The 23,939-nt window shown below is 39.3% G+C and overlaps 1 protein-coding gene across 1 annotated transcript in view; it reads right to left on the bottom strand.

Annotated features, from left to right (window-relative positions):
• EPC2 (enhancer of polycomb 2) overlaps nt 1-23,939 on the bottom strand; it is a 50,661-nt gene that overhangs the window by 10,627 nt on the left and 16,095 nt on the right. The window contains exons 2-10 of the mRNA XM_075710323.1: nt 21,289-21,448; nt 13,382-13,527; nt 9,918-10,124; nt 8,955-9,103; nt 8,558-8,690; nt 5,742-5,933; nt 5,363-5,452; nt 2,355-2,500; nt 1,911-2,254 (exon numbers count right to left, since the gene is read on the bottom strand). Of these exons, the coding sequence (XP_075566438.1) occupies nt 1,911-2,254; nt 2,355-2,500; nt 5,363-5,452; nt 5,742-5,933; nt 8,558-8,690; nt 8,955-9,103; nt 9,918-10,124; nt 13,382-13,527; nt 21,289-21,448 (1,567 nt within the window). The remainder of the gene's footprint in view (nt 1-1,910; nt 2,255-2,354; nt 2,501-5,362; nt 5,453-5,741; nt 5,934-8,557; nt 8,691-8,954; nt 9,104-9,917; nt 10,125-13,381; nt 13,528-21,288; nt 21,449-23,939) is intronic.

A 23,939-nucleotide genomic window follows, 5' to 3' on the forward strand; every position in this document is an offset into this window, starting at 1 on the left:
CCTTCCACTGCTGCCATCTTCATTTATACTAAAGCCAGGTATGAAGATTTCACTAATCTCTTCAACCTTTTTCCTTCACTCATTTCTTCATATACTATTAAAATCAGGTATATCAGCTTCCATCCCAAAATATTCTCCTAGGTTTTTTTAGGTAGACCACCCTCAGGGGGGGAAAGTCTCCTCAAGAGCAGAATTCAAAGCCTCAAAGTTTTACATCTAGCTAATCCTTAAATAATCGATCGATATTTAATATATTATCACAAAAAATTCTACAGAAAAAATAAATTCTGACAACTAGTATTCCTTCTTAAAGCAAATGCAGAAAACAGAAAGACATCTCTTGATGCTCATCAAGAATCCCATCATGCAAAACTGCCCCTTTCTGCTACAGGTGCAACTCTCCTCCAGCCCTTCAAGTTCCTTACAGAAAAAAAAAATTATACAAAATACAACCATAGCACATCATGTCTGTTCTCTTCATAGAGCAGAAAAATATTCTTGTGCAAATCTTTTCATGAGAAAGAGAGAACAATATAAAAGTTGCAATGACCATACTGGAAAGTTATGAAAGTAAATATTCTGTGCTTATGTCAGCACTACACTGTTAGTTAATAAGCTAACGCTCAGTCATTTAAAGCCATAACATAGAGAAAACTGCTTTTGTTTTCAAGAAATCTAATTTCTACACCTCAATTCTAAAGGTATGTTATTGAAGATTAAACACCCAATCCTGCAACTGACTTTTAAAAGACGCAGACCATTCCACATCCACATAAAGTTAATTATGGAACTCAGAATCAGCCTATTATATTATCTAATTACGCTGTTTTACAATACCTAATTCTGGATATGCACAACAGAGTAGGAAAATACTCAGACACTTGTTGATGCTTGGTAGCAGATCTCTTTTGGCATACCTCCAGTTGTTCAGCTTTTTAAAGAATCATACATCCTTTTACAATTATAAAGGAGTGACAATGCTAAAACTTAAGCAATTACAAATCCTAGTACATGAAGCAAGTGATGTAAAGACTGCTAATGTAAGCTTAAAGCAATTTTTTCTTTTGGTGGCTTTTATGCCAACTTTAGTGCTTCCATACCCAAATCGCTAACAAAGGGTCTACAAAGATCAGAACTGTTGCATATATTTTATATTCTTGTGAAAATACTACAAGAAACTTAAAAAAAAAAAGTAAAACTGTTTCTATTGGAATGGCTGTCTTGCTCGTCTGGAGCTATCAGGTCATCAAGCTGAACGGTAAGAGATGGCTGCACTGGCTATGAGAGTTAGCCACGACATTTAAGGGAAAAGGCCTATCACACTTAATCAATGCCTAATGATTTTCTGAAAAATCGACAAAGAAGGTGCATCACTGGACGCTTCCAGCGTCAAAATTTTTACTCTGACAAACATTAACAGAAAGCGCCGTTTTCAGACTTTTTCGTGCTTGCTCAGCATGCTTACTAACTTACTACTGGTTTTGAGGTGTTTTGGCAAGCCTTAAAAAGAAAAACTCCAACACCAAAAAAAGACACCCCCCCTCCAAGAAACCAACTGCTTTTCTTTTGCATTTATAAGGAGCATTCTTCTCTCCTTAAACTTCAGGCCAATTGAAGTTTTTAAGACTCAATCACACCTAGGCAATTCTCAAATGCGAGCAGAATCCCCCCTTTGGATAATGCCTGTTTAAGTCCAGCACGTTATCAAGATTCCACTGAAACTGAAATAACAGCAGGAGGAAGAGGACTGTTTGTGGAAAATTTCTGTATATTCTAAGAAATACAAAATAATTAGCTTGTCTCTCCGATTTAGGTACATGTCACTGCTGAAGAAGTTATCAGTCCAGTCACAAGTAAAACCACCAGAATTCAATATTTTAAGTTCCAGAAGAATTCAAATCCTTGCCTACCTGATATGCCATTCTTGCTGGTGTTCAATAAAGCTACAGACGCTGCAGAAACTCTTTTATTATTCACAGTCTGCCCTGGTTTCCATGAGGTACATTCTTCGCTATCACTGTCCTGTAGATTTAGTAGCCTTGGCTGAAAACACTGCAGTCGACATGATCTGATATTGCTTAGTATTTCAGAAAGGGACAGTCTGTTTTCACAACGTTTATTGGAAGCATTGGTCCGTGAAAAATTAGAAGAAAAGTCTAAAGTCTGGGAAGAGCTTGAAAAACTGTTCAGCATTTCCGGGTCTATCTGTCTCAAGACAGGATCATGTTCTGTGGATATTCGGTCCATTATAACCCTGATTAAAGAGGATGAAAAAAAGACATTAGTTTAACTATCTCTCCCTAATACTTTTATCCTTTGGAGGGGAATGAAGAGTAAAAATAACGCAACTGTACCTTCCACCCCTGCCAATTCGTCGTCTTGCAAATCCTATACACCTTCTTGGAATTGTAAGGGTTGTAAGGCAATGCCTGAACCTCAGTTTGTCCAATTCTGCCAATTCTGGGTTTTCATATGAAGAATTAGTTTGGTCCAAACGAGGCTGTAAAGAAAAAAGCAAAGGCAATTTTGCACTCATTTAGAGTCTATACTTTGATTAGGTTACTACTAAGTGATTATCATGCACAGGCTACGGTACAGAAGATGCTGAAAATGCCCATAGAATTATCAGTTGATTAATATGCTCGGATCATAAAAGGACTTAGAAGATTTAAAAAAAAAAAAAAATTACATGAATTCATGAAGCAGAAAAACCTCTTTTCCTTGATTAGTCATAAAATTAGATGCCACACCCAAAATACAGAACAAGCCAGAATTACTTCATTCTGCCCAGAAACACACAAAACTGTCCTACTCAGACACAGGTCCACCTGGCCCAGTACCTCCTGTCTGATAATGCCTCTCCTGGTGATTCATCACAAGCTATAAAATTCAGGGAGCAATTCTTTTCTTGTTACAGCCTCTGAGCTTCAGGCTCTTAGAAGCCAAAGGATTTCCTGCAGGCAAGGCTGCACCCTTGACTTTGCTTTGTAATCAGCTGAGGGCCTATCTATCCTTCTCACGAATTTGTCTAATCCCGCTAGTAAGGGTCAGTATCATAAAAGCTTTTGTCTGTAAAAATGAGTTTATGAAAAATAATGGATATAAATACCCCAAAACCATATGCACAACTCCAGTGCTAAGTATCATAGAATCATAGAATCATCTAGGTTGGAAAAGACCTTTAAGATCATCCAGTCCAACCATTAACCTACACTACCAAGCCCACTCTAGACTAATCAAGGGTAGACCAGACTAAACCATATCCCGAAGTGCCACATCTACCCGTTTTTTAAACGCCTCCAGGGATGGTGACTCCACCACCTCTCTGGGCAGCCTGTTCCAATGCCTGACCACCCTTTCCGTAAAGAAATTTTTCCTAATTTCCAGTCTAAACCTCCCCTGGCGCAGCTTAAGCCCATTTCCTCTTGTCCTATCGCTAGCTACTTGGGAGAAGAGACCAACACCCATCATGCTACAGAAGAATACTTAGTACTTATTGTGACAAAGGAAATGCCAAGGCGGCCTGTTCATTTATCAAAGATCCCGCTGAATCACCAGCTGTGCAAAGCAAAGTGACAATTCCCAACTCAGCTAGCTTGCAACCTAAGTGTGTAGGTCATTTCAAAAGGGGATCCTAAATTTGCAGTTTAGTTTTACTCATGAAACACATACTGCGAAACAAAGGTCACGGACACTGATCTGAATGGCCAGCATTCAACACAGCACTCAAGTACTGGATCCCAACAGTGTATTTTCTGTATCGGCTTACCTTGGGGCATTTTTATCACTCCATGAATATCTTTGTTATTATTATGAACTCAAAACTGTATAATCTTTACAAGCAGAAATGCTGTGTGCTGTCTGCAATGTCTTATATGACAGGTTAATAAATATCCATTAAAATAATCAATTTTTGGGATTAGGTTAAACCTACAGCAAGAGTAGTGCTGTAGATTGAAGCAATTTATGTTAAGAGTTAACCAAAGCTCAAATGGCTTCAGTAGTTAAAAAAAAAACCCAAACTTAAAAGGCTAACATGAAGGCTGTCAAATAACTTGCTTCTAAACAGCAACAGAAAAGTAACAGAAAAGAATGAAAATGCAAGTTTTCAGTCGTTTCAACTTCTTTTGGCAAAGGAGTTAACTCACAGGCCAAGGGGAAAAGAAAAAAAAAGTAGGATAAATTCTAAGCAAGAGAGAAGCTTCAACTAACCCTCTGGAGTCAGGCAGAGAAGGTGACTAGATGTAAAAAAACCTCACCCGACCCAAAAGAATAAGTAAGTTAAGAGGCCACACAAAAAACGGGTGGCAGAGAGACAAGTATTTCTTAAGTCACCCACTAACAAATCTCTAAAAGGAGAAGAGTAGTTAAAAATAATGGCATAATTCCTGGAAAGATCGAGTTGTCTGTGGTACTCTGGAAACGACTAGCACGCAGCAGGACACTGCAAGGCAAGCGCAGGAGCAGGTGCCAGCGCACGTCTGACCTGTGCAAAGAACTTTCAGCGCAACTTGTGGGAGATGCCCATGCTATAATTTGAGTATTCTGTGGGATGTCTGGGCTTCTGAAACAGCCTACCTAGCGACTAAATGACTTCTCTAAGTGGTTTTAATTGTGTAGCCTTTATTTTGTCGTGTAACTTCATTCTTCCCACGGGAAGCAAGCAAATTAAAACCAGACCCATTATAGCGGTGTGTTGCCTTTCTTGCTCCTCTGCAGCCTAAAGCTCCCCATCTATAAGCGTATGGTTGGTAAAAAAATTTCACTGTCAGTGGTCTGAGACAATGACAGGACATCTATCATCAGCCTCTGTCCTCTGCACATTCTTGCAATTGCAACCTTAAGTTTTTCAATATATCTACATTTTGCACTGATTTCAAAAGAAAATTTTGACTTAACTGTATGAAAAAATCCTCAACAGATGAAACCCCTCTGCTTCAGTAGCAGATGCTACTCGATGCCCCAGGAATATCTCTCAGCAGGTCTCAGAACTGGGACAACTAGTATCTAACTCTAACAAGCTCTAAGAGCTGGGAAGAAAGGACATGCTAAGAAAACTGAGGGGGACAAAAAAAAAAAAATCTCCCTTCTTAACAGCGGCTGAACTGGTCTGCAGGCAAACATTATATTACCTTCAGGTAATCACAGAGGAACAGTACAAAGAGTAATTCTTGTGAAGGCTGAAAATGATTGTCTTTGGATTCACCAAATCATCAAAGCTTTGGTGGTGAAAGTGGGAACGGAAGAACTACTACATTAGCACTATGCCAATCTATATTTAAAACAACACAAAACAAACAAACAAAAACCCACACAACGTAACAAAACCCACCACACTAAACCCAACAGCAGATAGTCTTACAGCGTAATACTGGCATCCTGCTCTTCTCCTGAAAGCACAAGGTCCATCAGGATCATTTTCTTCTTCTGCTTCTGATACTGGTGAGGGTACCTAGACCAGAAAGCAAAGTCATTCTTCCAACTGCCGCATTTATAAAATATAATTTTATTGACTTAGACAAGTTTATATTTATATAATATGAACTTCCGCATTTATATATTAAATTCAAGCTTCTCTGAAGCATAGTTTCGAAGAAGAAAAACTCATAGTTTATGCAAGTATCTTATATAAATCTCCACTGTCCAACAGAGTTATTCTCCATTTCAAGCTCGACTGGCCAAATTACAGGCAACTGAAATGTCTACCTTCTGTACACTGAGATTTTGTAACAGAGTATTACCTGCGGGAACTCATCTTCATCTGAACTGTGGAAGTCGTACTGTTTAATATCACTCTTGTTGATAACAGGCAAGGGCTCAGCAGAGGGCTGTTGAGGAGTTACTACGCACTCTAGTTTAGGTTTCTTTAGATACTTCTTCTTTTGACGTACAACATCTGACACCTCCTCCTTTAGAGATGAATGATGAGGATGCTGTTTGTGAAAAACAAACAAAAGGTTTAAAAAAATAATTAACCTTTCCTCTTCTCATGCCTTAAAGACATGACTGCTTATCTTCCAAGGCTTCCCAACATGCAGCATCTGCAGACTATTTCAGACACATAATGCAAAATTTATTTAAAACATTAAAAAACCCAGAACTTTACCTCTGATAGTCTTTACAGATATTTATCAATAAACAGACTGAAAGCTGTTCAGATTTTCTGAAATCTCAGTTTTCTACAGCAAGCACTTTCAGTTTTCTGAACTGCTCAGATACGTTCAAAAGAAACAATCTAATTTGTTTCATGTTTCTCAGTTTATATTTTTGAAGAGACATTATGTTACTTGGTTTTGCTAGTTAAGATTTTGCCAACATAAACCCTCTGTAGTAAGCAACTCCATCAATATTAAACTGTTCACTTGAACACAAATGCTATTAAACTTCAAAGCTTTTAATTTAAAAGGAAGATTACTTGGCTTGCAAAATTCTCAATTACAAGTAAAAGCCAGCGCAGTTTTGAAGAAGTGTTTAAATTTACCCCAAATTACCACTTATCAAGAAATGCCTGACTGAAACTAACTCCAGTAATGGAGCTCAGCTTCATGACCGGAGATGGGAGAGAGAAAGCGTAACAAAATTCCTGCGCGAGAACCAAGGCAATGGATTTGTATTAAATTCAGCGACCGCTAGGTGTCGTGGGTGCTAAATACAAATTTCACAAGGCCTTCAACTCTCCCGCCTTACGTCCAAGCATTTTATAACAACTAGTATTTCAGGTTATTTCCTCAAAAACACGTCTTAATTCAAAGTTGGGTGCATTTTTTTCCCTGTCACATTAACAGCGGAATATCAGGTCTTACCCTTTTTCTATACTGTACTCAGTTCAGTGAGCTTAACTATAATGATGACATTAAAATGGCTTGCAGTGGAAACTTGTGGTTTGGTTTTAGTTTGTTTGGGGGTTTTGTTCATTTTAAAAACATGACCGTCTAGTATTTATGTTTTAAAGCAAAGATAGCTCCCAAGAAGGACAAAAGATACTTATGGCTTAAGTAACAATTAAAGGAAATATGCTATGAAGAAATAGAAACAAGACAAGCAGAGCAACCATTTGTAATAATACAATTATGCTAAGATGAGAAGCAGTTAATTTTGCAATTAATGGCTGTATTAACTGCAAAAAAAACCCCAAACCTTATTCTTAAGTAGTCATTTTAAAGGCATTACCCCAAGATGATGGATACATTTGTCAGTACTGCTGCTTGTAGCGTAACCTGCTTATGACTATACTACTATCTTCCATTTAATTCTACTGGAACCATACATCTCCACAACCAACAGCTACAGTCATAGTCATGGTTAACTAGGATCCTCTGGAAAAAAGTATTTTAATTCTTTCCTGCACAGATGTAAAGACTGTCCTGGTAGGAAGATCATAAGTATACAAAACATTACGATCCGATTCAGTACGGGATCTGAATGGTGACAGAAGATACAGAGTTTCCTTTGACGTAATTTTCTTATTTTTTTTCCTGAGTGGAATATGTTTCTTCATGAGACAAGAGAAAAATAAAACCATTAAAGTTTAGCATTTGTAGCTATGGATTATTCTTATATTACTACTTCTCCAGATGTTACTAACAAGGTCAATTATAAAAATAAAACTAGATCTACTGGGTTTCTGTACAGATTAAAAAAAATGTAAAGACAGACCTTTGTCAAAGTAGTGTTAAGTACAGCATTCCACAACTTTGCTAGTTTTAGAAAGACAAAGTAACTAGCGCGTGACACACAGCAACTCAAGTCTTGCATCCTTCTGCACTCATTCTCTCCGAGCAGCCTTCCATCCCTGTGCAGAAACTGAAGGCTCCTAAATTTAGCCACTCTTTCTTCCACCTCCCTATGTTTGCGACTTGCCTAATACCGAGGGCCAAGCAGTGGCAGATATCAAAATGCCTACTCAGCATTACCAAGAAGTGTACAGGCCTCAGTAATAACAAACTACTACAAATTCCAGTAAGTGTTTTTTAAAACATGAGTTGCTTCTATCTTGTTGACAGCTGGAAAAAGATGCAACAGTTGCATTCTTGTGCCTGGAAATGTTACTAATCAAAGATCACTTAAACAGTTCGGAATAGTTTCTAGAATCCTTTACCATTCTAGCTGTAATTCAGCAAAATCCTGTATTTTCAGGACTATCTTTGCACTGCGGGCCAGTCAGTACTCATGGACAACCCTAGCAGAAAAATTCACTGCTCCAGTCTCCCTTTGAAGGGAGAAGGAAAAATAAGTCACTATACTTTGCCATCTCCTGGAGGTCCTGATGTCCATTTGACACTTTGATGTGAACACCACCTTACAATGGAAGAGACGGAACCGAGAAGAAAAATGAAGACTACTACAATGCAGCTGTTTAAAGAAACAAACAGCAATGCTAGCCAATTGTTTTAAAACTTAGGTGGGAAAGACAGCAAACATTAAACTGGAAGCAAGCCTAGCAGTCTCCCGGTCTCCTGAGTAGGAGGCTGCCATACTCGAAGGCAGTTTTCCAATGCAGACGCCTGCAGGGTATATCCAAAAGAATGATGAAGACTCGCAGCAGAAGAAAGCTTACCTTAACTTTACATTCTTGAACTTTGTGATGATTTCCATTATGAAGAGTGGATGGAGTTGTGCTCATCTCTTTTTCAGGTCTATTAAGCTTCACCTCATTGAGGATTTCACCTCCATAATCACCCAAATGGTACCTTAAAAAAAACCCACAATTAAAAATGTAATACCGCAGTTCCACTGGGAAATGTTTGAAAGACAAAACAGGCAAACAGTCTGCACAAAACCCTTCTACTTCAGCTTCTGAAGTTTACGGTGCTATAGAAGCCTTCAGCCATGCACGCGTGCAGAAGACTAGCACCCATACAGAAATAAATTACAGGAGGCATTTTCAAACAATGATGAAAATTAAAACCTTGGTGTTATAAATGACTTCTTACAGAGATAATCTGCAATTTTACCTTTTCTCGACAACTTCTAATGTTAAATGCAATAGCTCGCGTTTTGTTTTCTCTCTTCTCTTAATCATCTCCAAAATTGTTATGGCTCTGCTAAACTCTCTTCTTAATTTTAACATCTTCTCATAAGATGCTTCATCATTCTTTCGATTCTATTGAAAGATTAAACAAATCTTAAGTCAAAAGCAAAACCTGTGAGGCATAAATAGCAAAAAAAATTACATAATGCTGCTGCAAGTGAGAATCACGAGTACACTCAGCAGAAACTTTTCCTAAAGCGTAACCTAGTTGGCAGACAAAGCCACAAAAAGCAAACAAAACCCAACTAAGATTAAGCTGAAAAAGAACTTTTCAGCCATTTCCCCCCATGTTTTCTCCGCTCAGATTCCATATCAACCCAGTAGAAGTTTGTCAGAACAAGGAACTCAAGACTTGGTTCCTAAAACACTTTTTCCACCTTGATTCTGCACACAATAAGGTTGCGTACGTATGTGTACAAAGTTGATGAAAGTGCCAAGTGATTACAGATTTCCTAGTTCAAATCAATTCATGCTACAAATGCAAAACCTGAACTATTTACTCCATGGCAAATGGAAGATTGTTTTCCCCTTTTTCATGGAAGGGGAAGTTTGCAACCTAGCAAGTCCCACAGCTGCTTGTTTATGTGCCAATATCTATAAGTTGCCCTTTGAGTTTCAGCTTTCTTAAAAGAGAAAAAAAAAAAAAAAGACAGACTGAAAATTGCCTATGGAGAACTGATGGATTACACACTGACTACCCTATACAGCAGGTCTGAGATTCAACCAGGTCATCCAATATTGCAACTATTAATAGAGACAATCAGATCAAGTAACTGTGGATACCACAGGACACATCCTGCAAGATGCTGGGTAGGAATCAAAATGGATTCCTATCACTGCGGGATTTAAAATGATGAATTTAAAACAGTGAAGTTTGCCAAGTTACCTTTCTTGTCTGCATCTTCTCAGTTCTCCTCCGGAAGGCAACGTAAGGGTCGTTGTTGGTGGAGCCATCCCTCTTTTCTTGTTTGATTTGGGGGATGAGAGATGGCCCTCTGCAATTCTTACGCTTTCTTACCCAGTAGTCATATACAGCCTTAATAAGGTAGTCATCCTCATTTAGCAGCAATTTAGCTTCCTGAAGTGTTACAAGCTAAAAGAGAAAATTCAAAAGGTGCAATTGAGATGGAGGTGGAGTTGCAGTGCAGGGAGAAAGTCACGGCACATTCACATCTCTTGTACACTTTCTAAATAAACTGGATTCTTTTCTAGCACAAGAGAGTAAAGGGAGGAACAAACACTGATCTAGATTGAAGTATTTAAGGCACCGGTTAAATCCCAAGTTAAATATATAGTTCCCAACTCTTCTGACCCAGCATCATCATCCCTCAGACACTTCCATGCAATAGTCTACAACTTCATCAATTTTTCAAGGAATCTGAAAACACTGTTTGAAACAATTACAAGCACAGGATATAAACAACTTGCTACAGTCTGCAGATCAAGATTTGGGAATCACTTTTGACTATTTTTCCCCCCCCCCTAAAAAAAAAGCAGTTTCTTATTGGTTAGCCATTCCTAACGTATGATTGTTTGCAGTTTAATGTTGATTTCCCTAGAAGATATTTTACTGTAGACAGAATATATTCTGAAGTAAATTAGTTAATTTTTCCCCCAAAATGCTTACTTTGTGATAGGAGAGGATCACTGTCCCTGTTTATTAAAGCCCAGAGACAAAGACATTCACTTCTTAGGTAAGTTATTTCAGTAGGAGGTAGTTAAACACAGGTAATTAAATGACAACTGTTTTTTTTTTCTTCTTATATGAAATTCAGACTCTAATGTGAAAACCATCATTGACTAACTAGCACGTTAATTTAACATGCTTGTATCACCTTAAACCCATTCATTAAAGAAAATCGTATCTCTAGTATTACTTAAAAAAGAAATCGGACAGCACTTCATCTTCCCCATAATTTGAAAAATATCAACTGAACAACTTAAATTTGCAGTTTTGCAACGTGTCAAACTATGTTAAATCTTGTCCCTATGTTAGGATAAGCAGAAAAAGAAACAATACGTTTCAGAAAAATAAGGATATCCTAAGTGTAACCACTACTATTTTTAAGTGTTAATTCCAGCCAGAACAGAACAAAACCCTTGCAACCTACAGTAGAATTAGAAAAACACTGAACTGTTTTCAGAAGAAAGAAAGGAAAAGGAAAAAATAAAAAGGTCACTAATCCCTCTGTGCTTATGACCTTTTGAAGCATTAAAACAATAATTTTGCATCTGTTCTACCTAGAATGGACTGGTTAATCAAACACACACACTCACCAGTATACCCTATCTATATGTAAAAGTTCATGATTGTGTGTGTAGCTAACTCACAGTGATGGGATGATGTTTCAGTTGTGTATATTGCTTAAAAATAACGTTAGGCTTGTTTGTCCTTTGCTCCCTTTATTCCGTTAACATATTTCTTAAAAAAAAAAAAAAAAGGAGAAAGAACAAAAAAAATCTACTCTGCCTTGAGTACAGTCAGAAGAGTTAAATTTTGACTCTGCTTGGTTGTTTTTGGAAGTACCACCAGTTACATGGATGCAGAGTCTTTGTATTACTTGCTTAAATCAGGTTATCAAAATGCCTAGGAGGAATGTCTGGAACCCTCTCCTTGGCGAGGAAGGCATTCCCACCAGCATCCTTTTATATTTCAGAGGTAAGTCATGTAAACTCTAAGTGAATTGCATAGTAGTCCCAAGTGGGATTCGAGAGCATTATAACCCCATCTGGGGAAGGAATCTGCCAGGCAGCCAAACTTCTTTGTTTCTCAGGCTCCACTAACCTGCAAGAGTTGTTTTTATCTTACCATTCCTAACACAGAGCTCAGGGCAGAGCTACTCAACATCAGCTGAAAATTTTCTGTAACCCGAAAGCAGGACAAGAACCTTGAACGCATGCACACACACATCACAGCCCCTGAAGTTAAACAGAAATACTACACAGGAAGCCCCATAGAAATTTCATCTACAAAGAGGGATTTCTCCTTACACCTTACCTCCAAGAGGGAGCCTATGTTGTAAGAATCAATTACAGTGCTTCATGTACACACAAGATCTTTTCTGTCATGGACTTCCTGAAATAACCACTTTCTGGTTCAAAATACTTTTCACCTCCGTCATGCTTCAGTGTTATTTACATTTAAGGGAAAGAGAAAGGGGCAGCTGCCTACAGAGAAAAACCCATATTCTTACAATATTTTATTTTAGGAAAACATCTTTCAGTTCTTAACTTCATTACTCAAGCAATGAAAGATGAAACCAGCATACGAAGGATGCAAATTCATCTTGAAAAGTGATAACCAGAACCGCTTTAACTGAAAGCCAAAACAGGGGTAGCTACATCAAAGCTCTAAGAGATCCGAGTACCACATGTTCAAAAAGTATCATCCAATGTACTCTGCAATTTTTTTTCTTCACATCCCATCATCTTAGTATAGAAAGAAATCTTTACCTCATCCTTGTTCAAGCTGCTTTAAGGTGTAGAGAATACAACATTTTTGCCTCTTAACACATAGCATTGAACTAAATCAGGTTAAATAACTGAGGCAGAACTAAGGACCCTGCAATGGATTTTTCACTCCCGCAAAACATCTATCCCACTGAGAAATAACTCTCCCTATTTCAAACTTGCCTTTCAGAAATGGATCCTTCAGATGTAATTTTTGAGTAACATTTTTGGCTTTAAGACCCTTCTCCAGACACTGGCCTCCTGGAACACCTCAGGAACCAACTATTCAGATACTGGTACCCTTCGGATAAAATAAGTGACTAAATAATACATAGCACGTGCTTGCTTCTAAAACAAGGAAACCAGCCTCCAAGTCTGAGCTGGAGTATAACTTTCTTGCATCTGTGCAGTTTCTACTACAAGGGCTCAATCTTAATAAATGCTTTGCTTCACTGTCTATGCTTCTAAGTTTCTAACCTTCAAACGTCAGCTGAAGTCAATGTCCACTAGTACCAAGTGAAACAAAGAATTCAGATTCTCAGTTAAATTTATAGCTGAATCTATATGCCTACCGATCACCACAAGCTTCCTCCATCCTGGTACAGGTAAAACAAGATGTCATAAATTGTCCTCTCTAACACACTGTGGTCAGGAATTAAAATTTAAAAACAACTCCCCCCAAGCAGCCCTCAAAAGCTCCCACCCACATGTGTTTTCTACGTTACCCAGATCAATAATAAGAGACAGCAATGCTATTTCCATATAACTGCAGACTCACACAAACACACTTACTCTGTTAGTAGGAAATAAAACAAACAAAAAACCCACAGAGAACCACCCCACCCACCAGAAAACTCAGAAATTAAAAAACCTCAGTGATTTCTTAACACGGTACAATACCTGACTAGAACTGGCTTTTTCGAGTCTGTCAACCATTATTTCAAACTGCAGCGGCTTGATTTCCATCTTCCGATTTAGTCTGTTCAGTAAGGTTTCATCCTCAGAGTCCATATCATAATCTGGCTGTTCATTGTCCAGATTAAAGGCTGAAACAAAAACATACATGCACAAAAAACCCTGAAACGCTTGGTAAATAACTTACTAGGGAAATACAGAAGCATGCATCTGACAGCAAGAAATCAAAAATGACTGATAAAATTTCAGATTAGTACATCTCTGCCATAACACTTTTTCTTTATGTTAAAAAGTTTCCCCATATAACAGCAGCAAGACAATAGTTCAAAGTTGCTTGTCTCTGACTTTCAATCTGAGGGGAATCAAAGAAGTTTCATTTTAAGTGGCTTGAAAGGGTGACAGGAAAAAAGCTTTAGTTTAAAAAATTACCACAGAGGTACAGAAACTTTAATGTATCTTTGCAAACCAAGAGCAAAAATGCTTCTCAATGCTGTTATAATACAGCTCCTCCAGAATAGCATAAGACTCTTACGATACTTTTTGATCAAATCCCAGACTTGGAGAAAAAGCACTTACACTGAAGTTCTAATATAATTTCAGTTGCCCATTTTTAATTAGTTCAACAAGCCTAGAGTCTTAAAATACTTAGACTATACTTTCTCCTTTCTTTTTTGCCTTCCTATAACTATGCAACAAACTGCAAAAATGCTAGACCAATCCTGTTGGAATTGTTACTTCTTCTCCAAAACCAACTCAACTCTAGATGTAGAACCTGAACATTCCTCCATACTCTCCAAATAGTAAGTTCCCGATTTTACAGGAAAGCTCATGTCTTTATTACAGGCTGCGGTATTCATTTTCCATACTTAGACAAAGTTTCTGCTCCTTCTGAAAGCAGAAGGAAGTTAACATTCAGATAACACAGCAAAAACTAAATTTTATGACAACTATGAGCAAATTGCATACAACAGCAAGAATTCTTAAGATATAACGTCAATTGTACCTAATAAAACCTTGAAGAGGTGAAACACTAACTCCAACACTCCAAATAATACACTAACTTGTTGCTTGAATTAACAGCAGTGAAGGCATGTAGAAATATATTCTGTTCTTATTAGACAAATAGCACTATCTTATCTTTATGCTCTTAACTAATCTGAGCGCTAACCTAAAGAAAACCTCTGCTACTGGGCTTCCCAGTGTGCTTTGAGAGGACCTTAAAACAAAAACCTGGCAAGACAAGAAAAGACCAGGAGCAAAACAAAAATGCTAAAAAAAAAAAAAATATACCTTTAAAGCAAATTACAGTATTTTCTCTCCTATGGTCTGACCAGTCAATGAACAGGTGGTAAGCAGCATATTCTTTCCATATCTCAGACTAGCCCAAGACCTTCTTTCTGTACTCCAATGCAATAAATTAGCTAAACCACTGCCAGCATTTAATCTATTTGGCTATGCATGGAAGCTCAGGCAGATACAGCTGAGAAGTGCTAATAAGCAGTCCCTTATCATTTTCAGCTGCAAACTGCTACCTCTCCAAAGAGATGGCACTTGGCCGTACTAACTCTGACAACACCATTTGGTCAGAAGGCTTCTCTGGCCTAACATACACACGCTGTAAACACACTATAAAAATTTATTTGAAGAAGAAATTAATAGTTACAGCCCGTTACTAAGTGGAATTATTAATAATAATAATAATTCAACACAAGTTGCATGGCACTTGTCACCGGACACTGTCATTGGGCACGTGACCCACAGCACCCCCTCTAACAATTAACAACTGTATATTATTTAAATTTCAGCTTACAACATTGCATGCTGCTTCTCCAGTGGCACTCTGTAGCAATCAAAAGTTTTGAGATAAAACCTGATCCAGATTTTTTTTTTTCTTTTAATTTCATAGTTCTGTACAACTGCATTAAAAACATCACCAGGCAAGACTACGCACTTGAGAGAAGAGAGAGGCCGGGGTGAGTGCCACATGATCCTGTTCAAAGAGCTGACCGGCCAGCGACTAGCCAAATATCCATCAACCAGCTGGCCAGTATCAGCGCTGGACTCGATGAAACCAATCTGCCACATATCCCCTTCGGCTCCTGCAAGCTTTGCTCCAACTTCTCCTGCATGGTCCCAGCAGAGCCGCCTGGGAGCACTGCAGTGTTGGTAGCAAGAGCGCATCACATCAAGCCATACACCGAAACGGGGTGAATTGTCCCACCCGAGCTGGAACCCTCACGCTCCTTAACTCCACTCCAAAGCTTCTCTCATGCAGCACTGACCACTGTTCAAACGTGGACCAAGTATGTCTGACCCCACCTGTTACTGGAGTTTCAAAACACTTCAGAGGTCTCCCAGCCTTGGCAGTTCATACTTCTGCTCCTGCAGAACGATGCCCGATATTGCACTTCCCCTCCACTACTAATCTGTAGTTCGACGACCTCTTAAGCATAAACTGCCATTTTATCCAGAGAAGAAATTGCAAAAGTTTGCCCCACCCCAAGACCACCCCCAGAGCCTACAAAACTACTACAGTCCTAACATACACCGTGAAATCACATTCAAACAACTCTGCTCAAGGGAGGTGGCCAACATACTCTAGACCAGATATCCCCATCATTTTGGAAGAGCTCTCCTAACAATAAAGCAGGTGTGTCTACTCCAAAAAACAGGTGTTTAACCACATTCTCACGGATTATGTGAGAAGGTACAGAAATCCATTAAACTCCAGAAAAGGCACTGCTTCTTTGTCCTCAAACATATGTTGGTCTTGCACCAGAAAGGTCAACCTATTACCTGTCATTAGGTAATTCAGGAATGCCCAGCAAACGTTTCAAGTCAATTTTTCTACAGCAGAGTATCAGTGAGCAGGAGGATCCCTACGCCAGAAGACGTGATGCTGTTTACCCGTACGATGTAAGCAGGGCCAATAAGCTGGCCCTCGTTCCCACAATGAGAAGAGTCACCGAAAGCTCTTGAACTATGCACCTTCCTCAACAAAAATCAGGCAAGCTCAAGTGAGATGCAACTAGCAGGAGACACTAAGTAAGAAGAGAAGAAAAAGCCCAACCATTCCATTGACAAGCAACTTAGAAGACCCAGGGGAAAAAAAAAAAGTGGAACCTCCCCTTCTGGCTGTTAGATTGGTTCATCTGCCCCTGTGAACCACTGGCTAAGTAACATGTCAAGTCCACCTAGCTTCATACATAGAACTAAATTATTTGCTGATAGAACATCAGCTCTCTTCGCAGTCATTTGGAGACTTCATGAATAACAAATGAAGTGCTGAAAAACTGGAGAGTGGAAAAAAACCTGTAATCCTTAAAAAAAAACCAAACCAAAACAACCCAAAACTACAGCCTGAATTTCAACTCTACAAAAATATTTTGACAAATAATCAAAATGACAAATTAAAAGGTATCCAACATGTATTTGCCAGGAACGAGTTATATCAAATAAATCCAGTCTCATTTTCTTATACAAAAAGACATTGGTACTGTGAGAACAGTAGTAGCCCTTGTCACACAGCCTGCTTTTCATACCTTCTAGCAATGCTTTTCTTTTGCTGGCAATGCTTCTCAGACCATTTGTCATGACCTGCAGCTATCAATACAGTTCACTTTCAGAGAAAGGGGGTTTACACAGAAGCCTCAGGTTAACGACACTGAAGCAATGGAAGCAACGCTGGCATTCCACCTCCTGTTTCAATGCAGACAGGAAGGCCACAAAGTCTCAGCAGCCTGAGGAAGTCTACAAGTCTCAGAAAACGCAAAGCGATCACTCCTCCTTTAACTGCTGCGTGTAGTCGTAAGGAGTTAATCAACCCCAGCCTGGCTCGCCACAGCTCTGGGACACTCATGGAAGCATCCTCCTTCCCTGAAGCCTGTCCATCACTGCTCTCTGAAACATACTTCCAGTGACATCCTTAATCACCAGCTCTCTTCTTTTCCCAAGCACCGAGTGAACTGTACTGGCTCCAGAAAAAGCCATTTTTCATCCTGGCGCTGGCCTCTAGTATGGCAGCTTGCTGGCTTCAAAAGCCATCACAAGACACAGGTGGTTTATGTGCTGTGCAATCTAACTATCCATCACCACGCTCTGTTTCTGCCCCTGCTGTAGCAACAGATGCAACTGTTCATTCACGCCTGCAAGAATTAGTAAAGAACTAGACTCAGCCACAGAAAGCTCTGTACTTCAGATGACCTGCTACTAGTTAACGTTTTAAGAACGACCAATCTGCTAGTTCACATAGTCAAAAATGGATCATCTACCTCCCTTCCTCCTGGTGGTTCCTGGGAGATTCCTGTGATTGACTGATGAATCTAGTTATCCTACTCCAAAACTTCTGCATTTTTCCACATTGCATGTTTCTACAGTGCATGCTGGACAGGGCCCTGGTGATCCTACCAGTAAAGTTTACCTCCTATGAATGCTCAGACCTTGTTGGCTTGCTAATTGCTCTTGCAAAGCCAACACCCTCGTTTACATCCTCTGCCACTTTAACCACTCCGGATGGCAGTACCTGTCAGAGGGATTTGCTTTTGTTTACTTGAGCTCCCCTAGGAGCTGAGTTTATACTAACTTACAGAAATGCAATTTGTTTTTAAGTTACATTACATTAAATTGGGATTAGCTTAACTAAATTAACTGATTTCATTTAGCTAACTAAATTAAGGCTGTGGTTCCACAGTCATTTTAAGCTGACATAGGCGTGAGTTACCACTGAAACAAGCGGTTCCACCAGCTTCCCTCCCCAGCAAGCCACGTTCCTGCCACCTTGCTTGTGCCAACACCAGCAATCGTGCAATGAGCCAAGACAGAAAACTGAAAAATATGGAGGTTAACCTAACCAAAAAAATGAAAGGTGAGCTTTCCATCAGATCACTTCCCGCAGTTAGCTCACCCGTGAACACAACTGCCACCAGAAACGTGCCGGCAGCAAGAAAGGAGCGGGCAGCGTTGATCCCAATGGCAGCAGATACATCTGCGCTGACCAAGAGCAAATGATTCAGAACCACGCCACTGTAATTATATTCAAAGCAGTAACAAAGCAGCAGAACACCTCCTCAGTGGCAAGTCTGCAGCACCGACTGCAACAGAGCTTCCAGCACTCCCCACCTGCACCGAAATACCTCAGTAGGAGAGGTATCATGCAAATACCCATTTTACACATGCAGGCTGCAAGCCCACAGCCTGCACAGATCCTGCTACAGCATCCTCCAAAAATGTGGAACACACAATGAATAAAAAATGGGCAACTCTCAATTACGTGAAATGCACACACTTTTTTTTTTTTTTTTTAAATTTAAAGAGTGACTAGAGTTCATGCCACACGACTTAATGAAGATTATTTGAACAATCTGGCTGTGTTACTTACAATAAGGCATTAGGTTGGTAGCATTACCCTTTACATACACATAGGTAAAATACATACATATTACATTTACAATATATGATACAATACATATATAAACAATATATTTTTTGTTCCATTCTTATTGCTTCTGTTAGGGATACTATTTTTCTTACACCCACTTAGCTTAATTCTAGCATAGGTACAAGTGCACTAACTTATTCTCTTTGCTACATATTAATAACTTACAATGCATCTCCACGTTACTGAAACTACAAACATTCTTGGAAAATTATTAAGCATCCGGGAATAATTAGAACAGTTCAAGGCTTCTGTTTATATTCAGTTCAAAGTCACCTGCATTGGTGCTACCTAAGTCCAGTAATGCCTGGAATCCAAGTTTATTCATTAATTCCGTAACTCACAAAGAAATTAACATTTCTCTGCTTGGAACCACTGGTCTAAATAAAAGAATTACACTAGTAAAGTTAAAAATATTAAAAACCTGGGCTACCAGACAAACTGCAAAATTATTTACATTTACTCATAATTTTCTAGTAATAACCACCAGTAAGTACGGGTTACAGTACATGGCCTCTTGGCTTCTATCAGTTTACATACTTCCCTGGCCAAAGTAAGTATTGCTGCTCTTTGTGCTTTTAGCATTAAAACAGAATTTTCAAGCAGTTTATGTAGCATAAAGCTGCTTTGTATCACACCTACTCCAACCAGAATATGTGGGAAAAATTATCTTGGAGCAGTATCTGATGTTTATCTTCAGCTCAAATACCTTCTGTAATTCTGTCCAGAAAGACTGTGAGTCTCAACAAGACAAAGAACATTTTGGCATAATATATTTAACACTTTTAGACATGTTTATTAACAATATTTACAGTGTTTCTGGCAATGTCCAAGAAAAGAAAAGAATAAAATACATTCCTCATTCAGCAGCTTCGTTTCAGTTAAGTCAATCTGCCTTGCTGGCAGGTTTGTTTTTTCTATTAAGAGAGAAAATCAATTTCCTTTAGCTCATTTCTCACATTACCAGTATGATCTCTACTATATCATAGAGAATCTTGAGCATGTTATTTCCAAAAAATCTCTCATTTTGTAAATACATGGAAAAAATAGGAGACTTCACCATGTTGGTGAGAAATGATGCAAGGATCTTCAATATACAGCTGGGTTTGGGCCTAAGTATCTTTGCCTAACTTCAACTGAAGTCATGTTTATAACCAGATGACACACAAACATAAAAGGCTTTCTCTGCCCAAATCTACACGCAGATCAACAACGTCTTGTTGAGGCAGCTGAAAGAAAAGTGTGTGAGGAACAGATTATCAACACACTCTGCCTGACAAGATGAAGTTCAATAAAATCAATACTGTCTGCACAAACCCCAAAACTAACAACTGAGGACCACGTTCCTGTCCAAGGTGCTTTAGCATAGTCCAATACAACTAACAACGAAAAACATGAAGCTGTGACGAGAAGGGTTTTCTCTGCGGAGACCCAGGGCTGAATTTGTGCTTCACCCTAAGGGCTGATAAGCCACTGCAACAATAGAACCTAAGGTTTTGCTACAAAGATAAATCCTGGGAGAAGTCCAAGTCACAAAACAACCTCCTACAGCCACATGCTGCAAAGGACAAACATGGTTTGTACGCCAAAGAACAAGAGAACTATAAACACTTGTCAACAGAATGTCAACCAAACGAGTCTTAAAATTAATCCAGAGACCACTATAATGAACTACAGGTTCAGATTAATTAGATCTTTTAAGACACAGGAAGCTCAACTCATGCAAAAGAATATTTCCTTTTATCTATAAAATAAGCTCACTTCCCTACAGAAAGGGAAATCTCTACAGTTTTAGCAAAACCCAGAGAAAAATAACTGTTACCCATAGCCCAGAACACATCCATGCTACAGCGAATAGCTTGAACTCCACTGCTAGCACAGTTGAAACTGAACCTTCAAGAACTCTATTACGATCAGCAGAACGAAGGCCGATTTCATTAGGAAAACTCTTCTATTTTATTGATCTCCATTTATATACAACTTTTGAGTTAACAGGCATTCCAGACTCATCCAGCGAGCAAGACAACCCCTCTTCCACTCCCTGCATTAGTATAAGCCTAACTAGGAGGCACCTAGGCTAATTCAGTTATTCCTTCTCAGAATTTGGGGGAGGAGAAAACAAAAGTAATAAATATCATGAAGAATGGCTTGATCAACAGTAGTGGATGACCTACAGACAGAATAAGGCTTGCCAACTACCGTACATGGAGATACAGTATTGACACAGAGCCGATAAACAAATACAGCAGGAAAAATCTCATGTTCACCTTCAACCTTAAATTCTTCTGGAACTTGAGAAGAGATACTGGAATTTACATACATCAATCCTCCTTGGATTTTCGAGTCCTCCCACTTTCTGCATATTGTAGCAACTTTGTCAAGACTGTTTGAAGATTACTCAATTTAAATAAGGGGGGGGGGGGGCGCATAACGACAAAATCAACATTTGTTAACTTACGTTGAATGTGAATGAACTGCTTTGGTTGCTTAAACTCTCCTTTATACAAACGATTGTAATAGTTGACATTGCTCTCCGCTTCAGGGACTGGGATAACCATGCTCTCTTTCTTTTCTCTGAAAACTTGTTGTGCTGAGATAGCCCGTTGCAAATGATGTTCCTGCAAGAGGAAAATTTAAGAGTTTATTTAGGTATCAGTATATAGAAGTGCATACAAAGACAGTCATCCTCTTCTCCTACTGTTGTCCTGTTCTACAGGAGACCCAGATAAAAAAAGCTGAGGCTTTGCTCTATTTTAGAGGACAGCAGGATGCTTGCTTCCAGGTTGGAGAACACACCTTCTCCTGGCTCTATCATTTAGTATACCATGGGGTTCCTAACTGACAGGAATCTTAGAGCTCCAGTGAACATAAGGCAGGACTACAAACAGATGAAAAGAACCCTTTGTTCAGACAGTAGCACACACCTTCTACCAGACTGGGAAAAAGTCAAACATCCAAACCACACAAAATAACCTTAGCAGAAAATTAGGGCTGGTACAAGCCAAACCCAGCAAAACCCATCATTGAGAAAATTTATGCAAGATCAGTTAACAGATGCATAGTAAGTCCTTTAAAGTATTATAAGCAACAGATTGAAATCAAAAGAGTAGCTAATTTCATCTTTCCTGTCTACCCAGCAATTCTCACCAGCTTGCTTGCTTTAGAAGTTCGGCTAGTTAAGAGCAACAGGAAGAGCAGTCCTCGCAGAGTAACACTTGAAAAGCATGGACTCCCTAAACAGGTATCACTTCATTTTATTCTTACAGGACAGGAGTCACAATTTCTACAGAACCATTTCAAGTGAAATAAAGACCACAATAAATGTATTAGCTTACAAAGATTTTTTTCACACAATTTTATTAGTTAACTCAGTGAAACCCACCTACTGCTGCAAGTTAGCACTAACCTGTAACTTTTCTCTTAAAGATTTTTCATGAGTACTCATGTTAGACATTGGCAAAGACAACCAGTACAACTGCCGTATTCTCATTCACGCTATGCCTACGTACCCTGTCCGTGCAGTCTGCGGAACACCCGACAGGGACTGACCAGCGACAAGAGGAGCCTGCCTGGCAGGCTGTCATCTGACGGGACCATTTTGAACACTACCCCTCTCGCCATCTCCCTCCTTGAGCCAGAGGCTGGCAGCTGTACAGTGTATGGGTACGCTTCAGCCCCTCCAGTGCAGTCTACTCATTTAAACCATTACAAAAATCTCCAGTGCTAAGACTCCAAATGGCTAAGTTGGCACACGCTGCCTTATGTGTGTCCAGTAAAGAGGAAGAGGGGCAGTCTTCACCAGGACGAGATCTTAAATTACCACAGCCATTTACTCGAGAAAGTTAAGTCATGAGTTCTCCATCCATGTAAGTCGAACATAAACCAAGCAAACTGCAGTCTCCTAGCAGATTAGCTACTAGTCTCTCGCAAAACCAGGAGCCCGAATGTTTCGTCCTCCTTACACTGTTCTCCCATACAAGAACTCTCTCACCATAGAGTTCTTGTCTCCAGCTTCCAAAATTTGAGGGCAGCAAAGATGACACAGCAGAATATCAACTTGAAATTGAAGCTCAGCTCTGTCATAGACCTATGCAACCTTACCTTGCCTATTCCAGGGGCTTCAGGTTATCCTCTAGCCACTCCCACACACCTGACTGCTGGAAAGAGTATTTGTTCTGAATAGAGGTGAAAAAAGAAGGAAAAAAAAAAAAGGACAAGACTTTGCTACTCTAACTCCTCCTTTCGTTTTCTGGGGTACTCCTCCCCACGATTAACACCAGCAACTACCCAGCCTCCCAAGAGGCCAGGCATCACCACCACAAACAGGAGAGCCAGCCGGCGTCTCGATAACTGGATTGCAATGCAGTCTGGCAGGCTTGGCAGTCTTGCACGCAGATTCTGTGCTACACACTTCGTAAATTCTCTCAAGAACAGGATTTCTTCCTCTTTAATTCTACAGAACATTATTTAAAAAAAAGGGGTAGCAAATGAAAGCAGATCTTTAAAAATATGTAAGTGATATTTAATAAATTACAGCCTCTTAAATATTAAGATCTTGCAGAAACGCAAATAATGCAATTTCTGCAAAATTAGAATATAACAGATCAGTGACTGGAAGAGCAGCTTAGGGAATCTCCTGTAGCAGATGAAGCAACATTAAATCTAACTATCAGGCTCCCAAGTGAATGCTATTAGAATTAAGACAAGCATGCAATCAAATATCTGGTGTGATCTGCTTGAGTTACTACATACTGAGTAAATCTGTCACTCCACCATTAAAATGTGTCTTGGAGAGCTTCACAGTGCTGAGTAGGTAATTCGACTAAAATAAAATTTGTTTCATTACTGTGTTGCTTTCAACTGATGTCCCTAGAGTTGTCTCTTAACAGTTAACACCACGGTACACAGGAGCACCACAGAAATGCTGTTACGAAGGACTTGTGGAGGTTATCTGTCCAACTCCCACTTGGAAGATGATTATCTCCAACACCAGATAGGTCAGCCATGACTTTTTCAAGTCCTGAAAACCTCCAGTTTCCACAGCCCCTCTAAGTAACTTGTTTCAGTGATGTACTAACCCCCTTTTGCCAGAGGTAACCAGCGCAGTTC

The sequence above is a fragment of the Pelecanus crispus genome, chromosome 5 (assembly GCF_030463565.1).
Source record: "Pelecanus crispus isolate bPelCri1 chromosome 5, bPelCri1.pri, whole genome shotgun sequence".
NCBI lineage: Eukaryota > Metazoa > Chordata > Aves > Pelecaniformes > Pelecanidae > Pelecanus > Pelecanus crispus.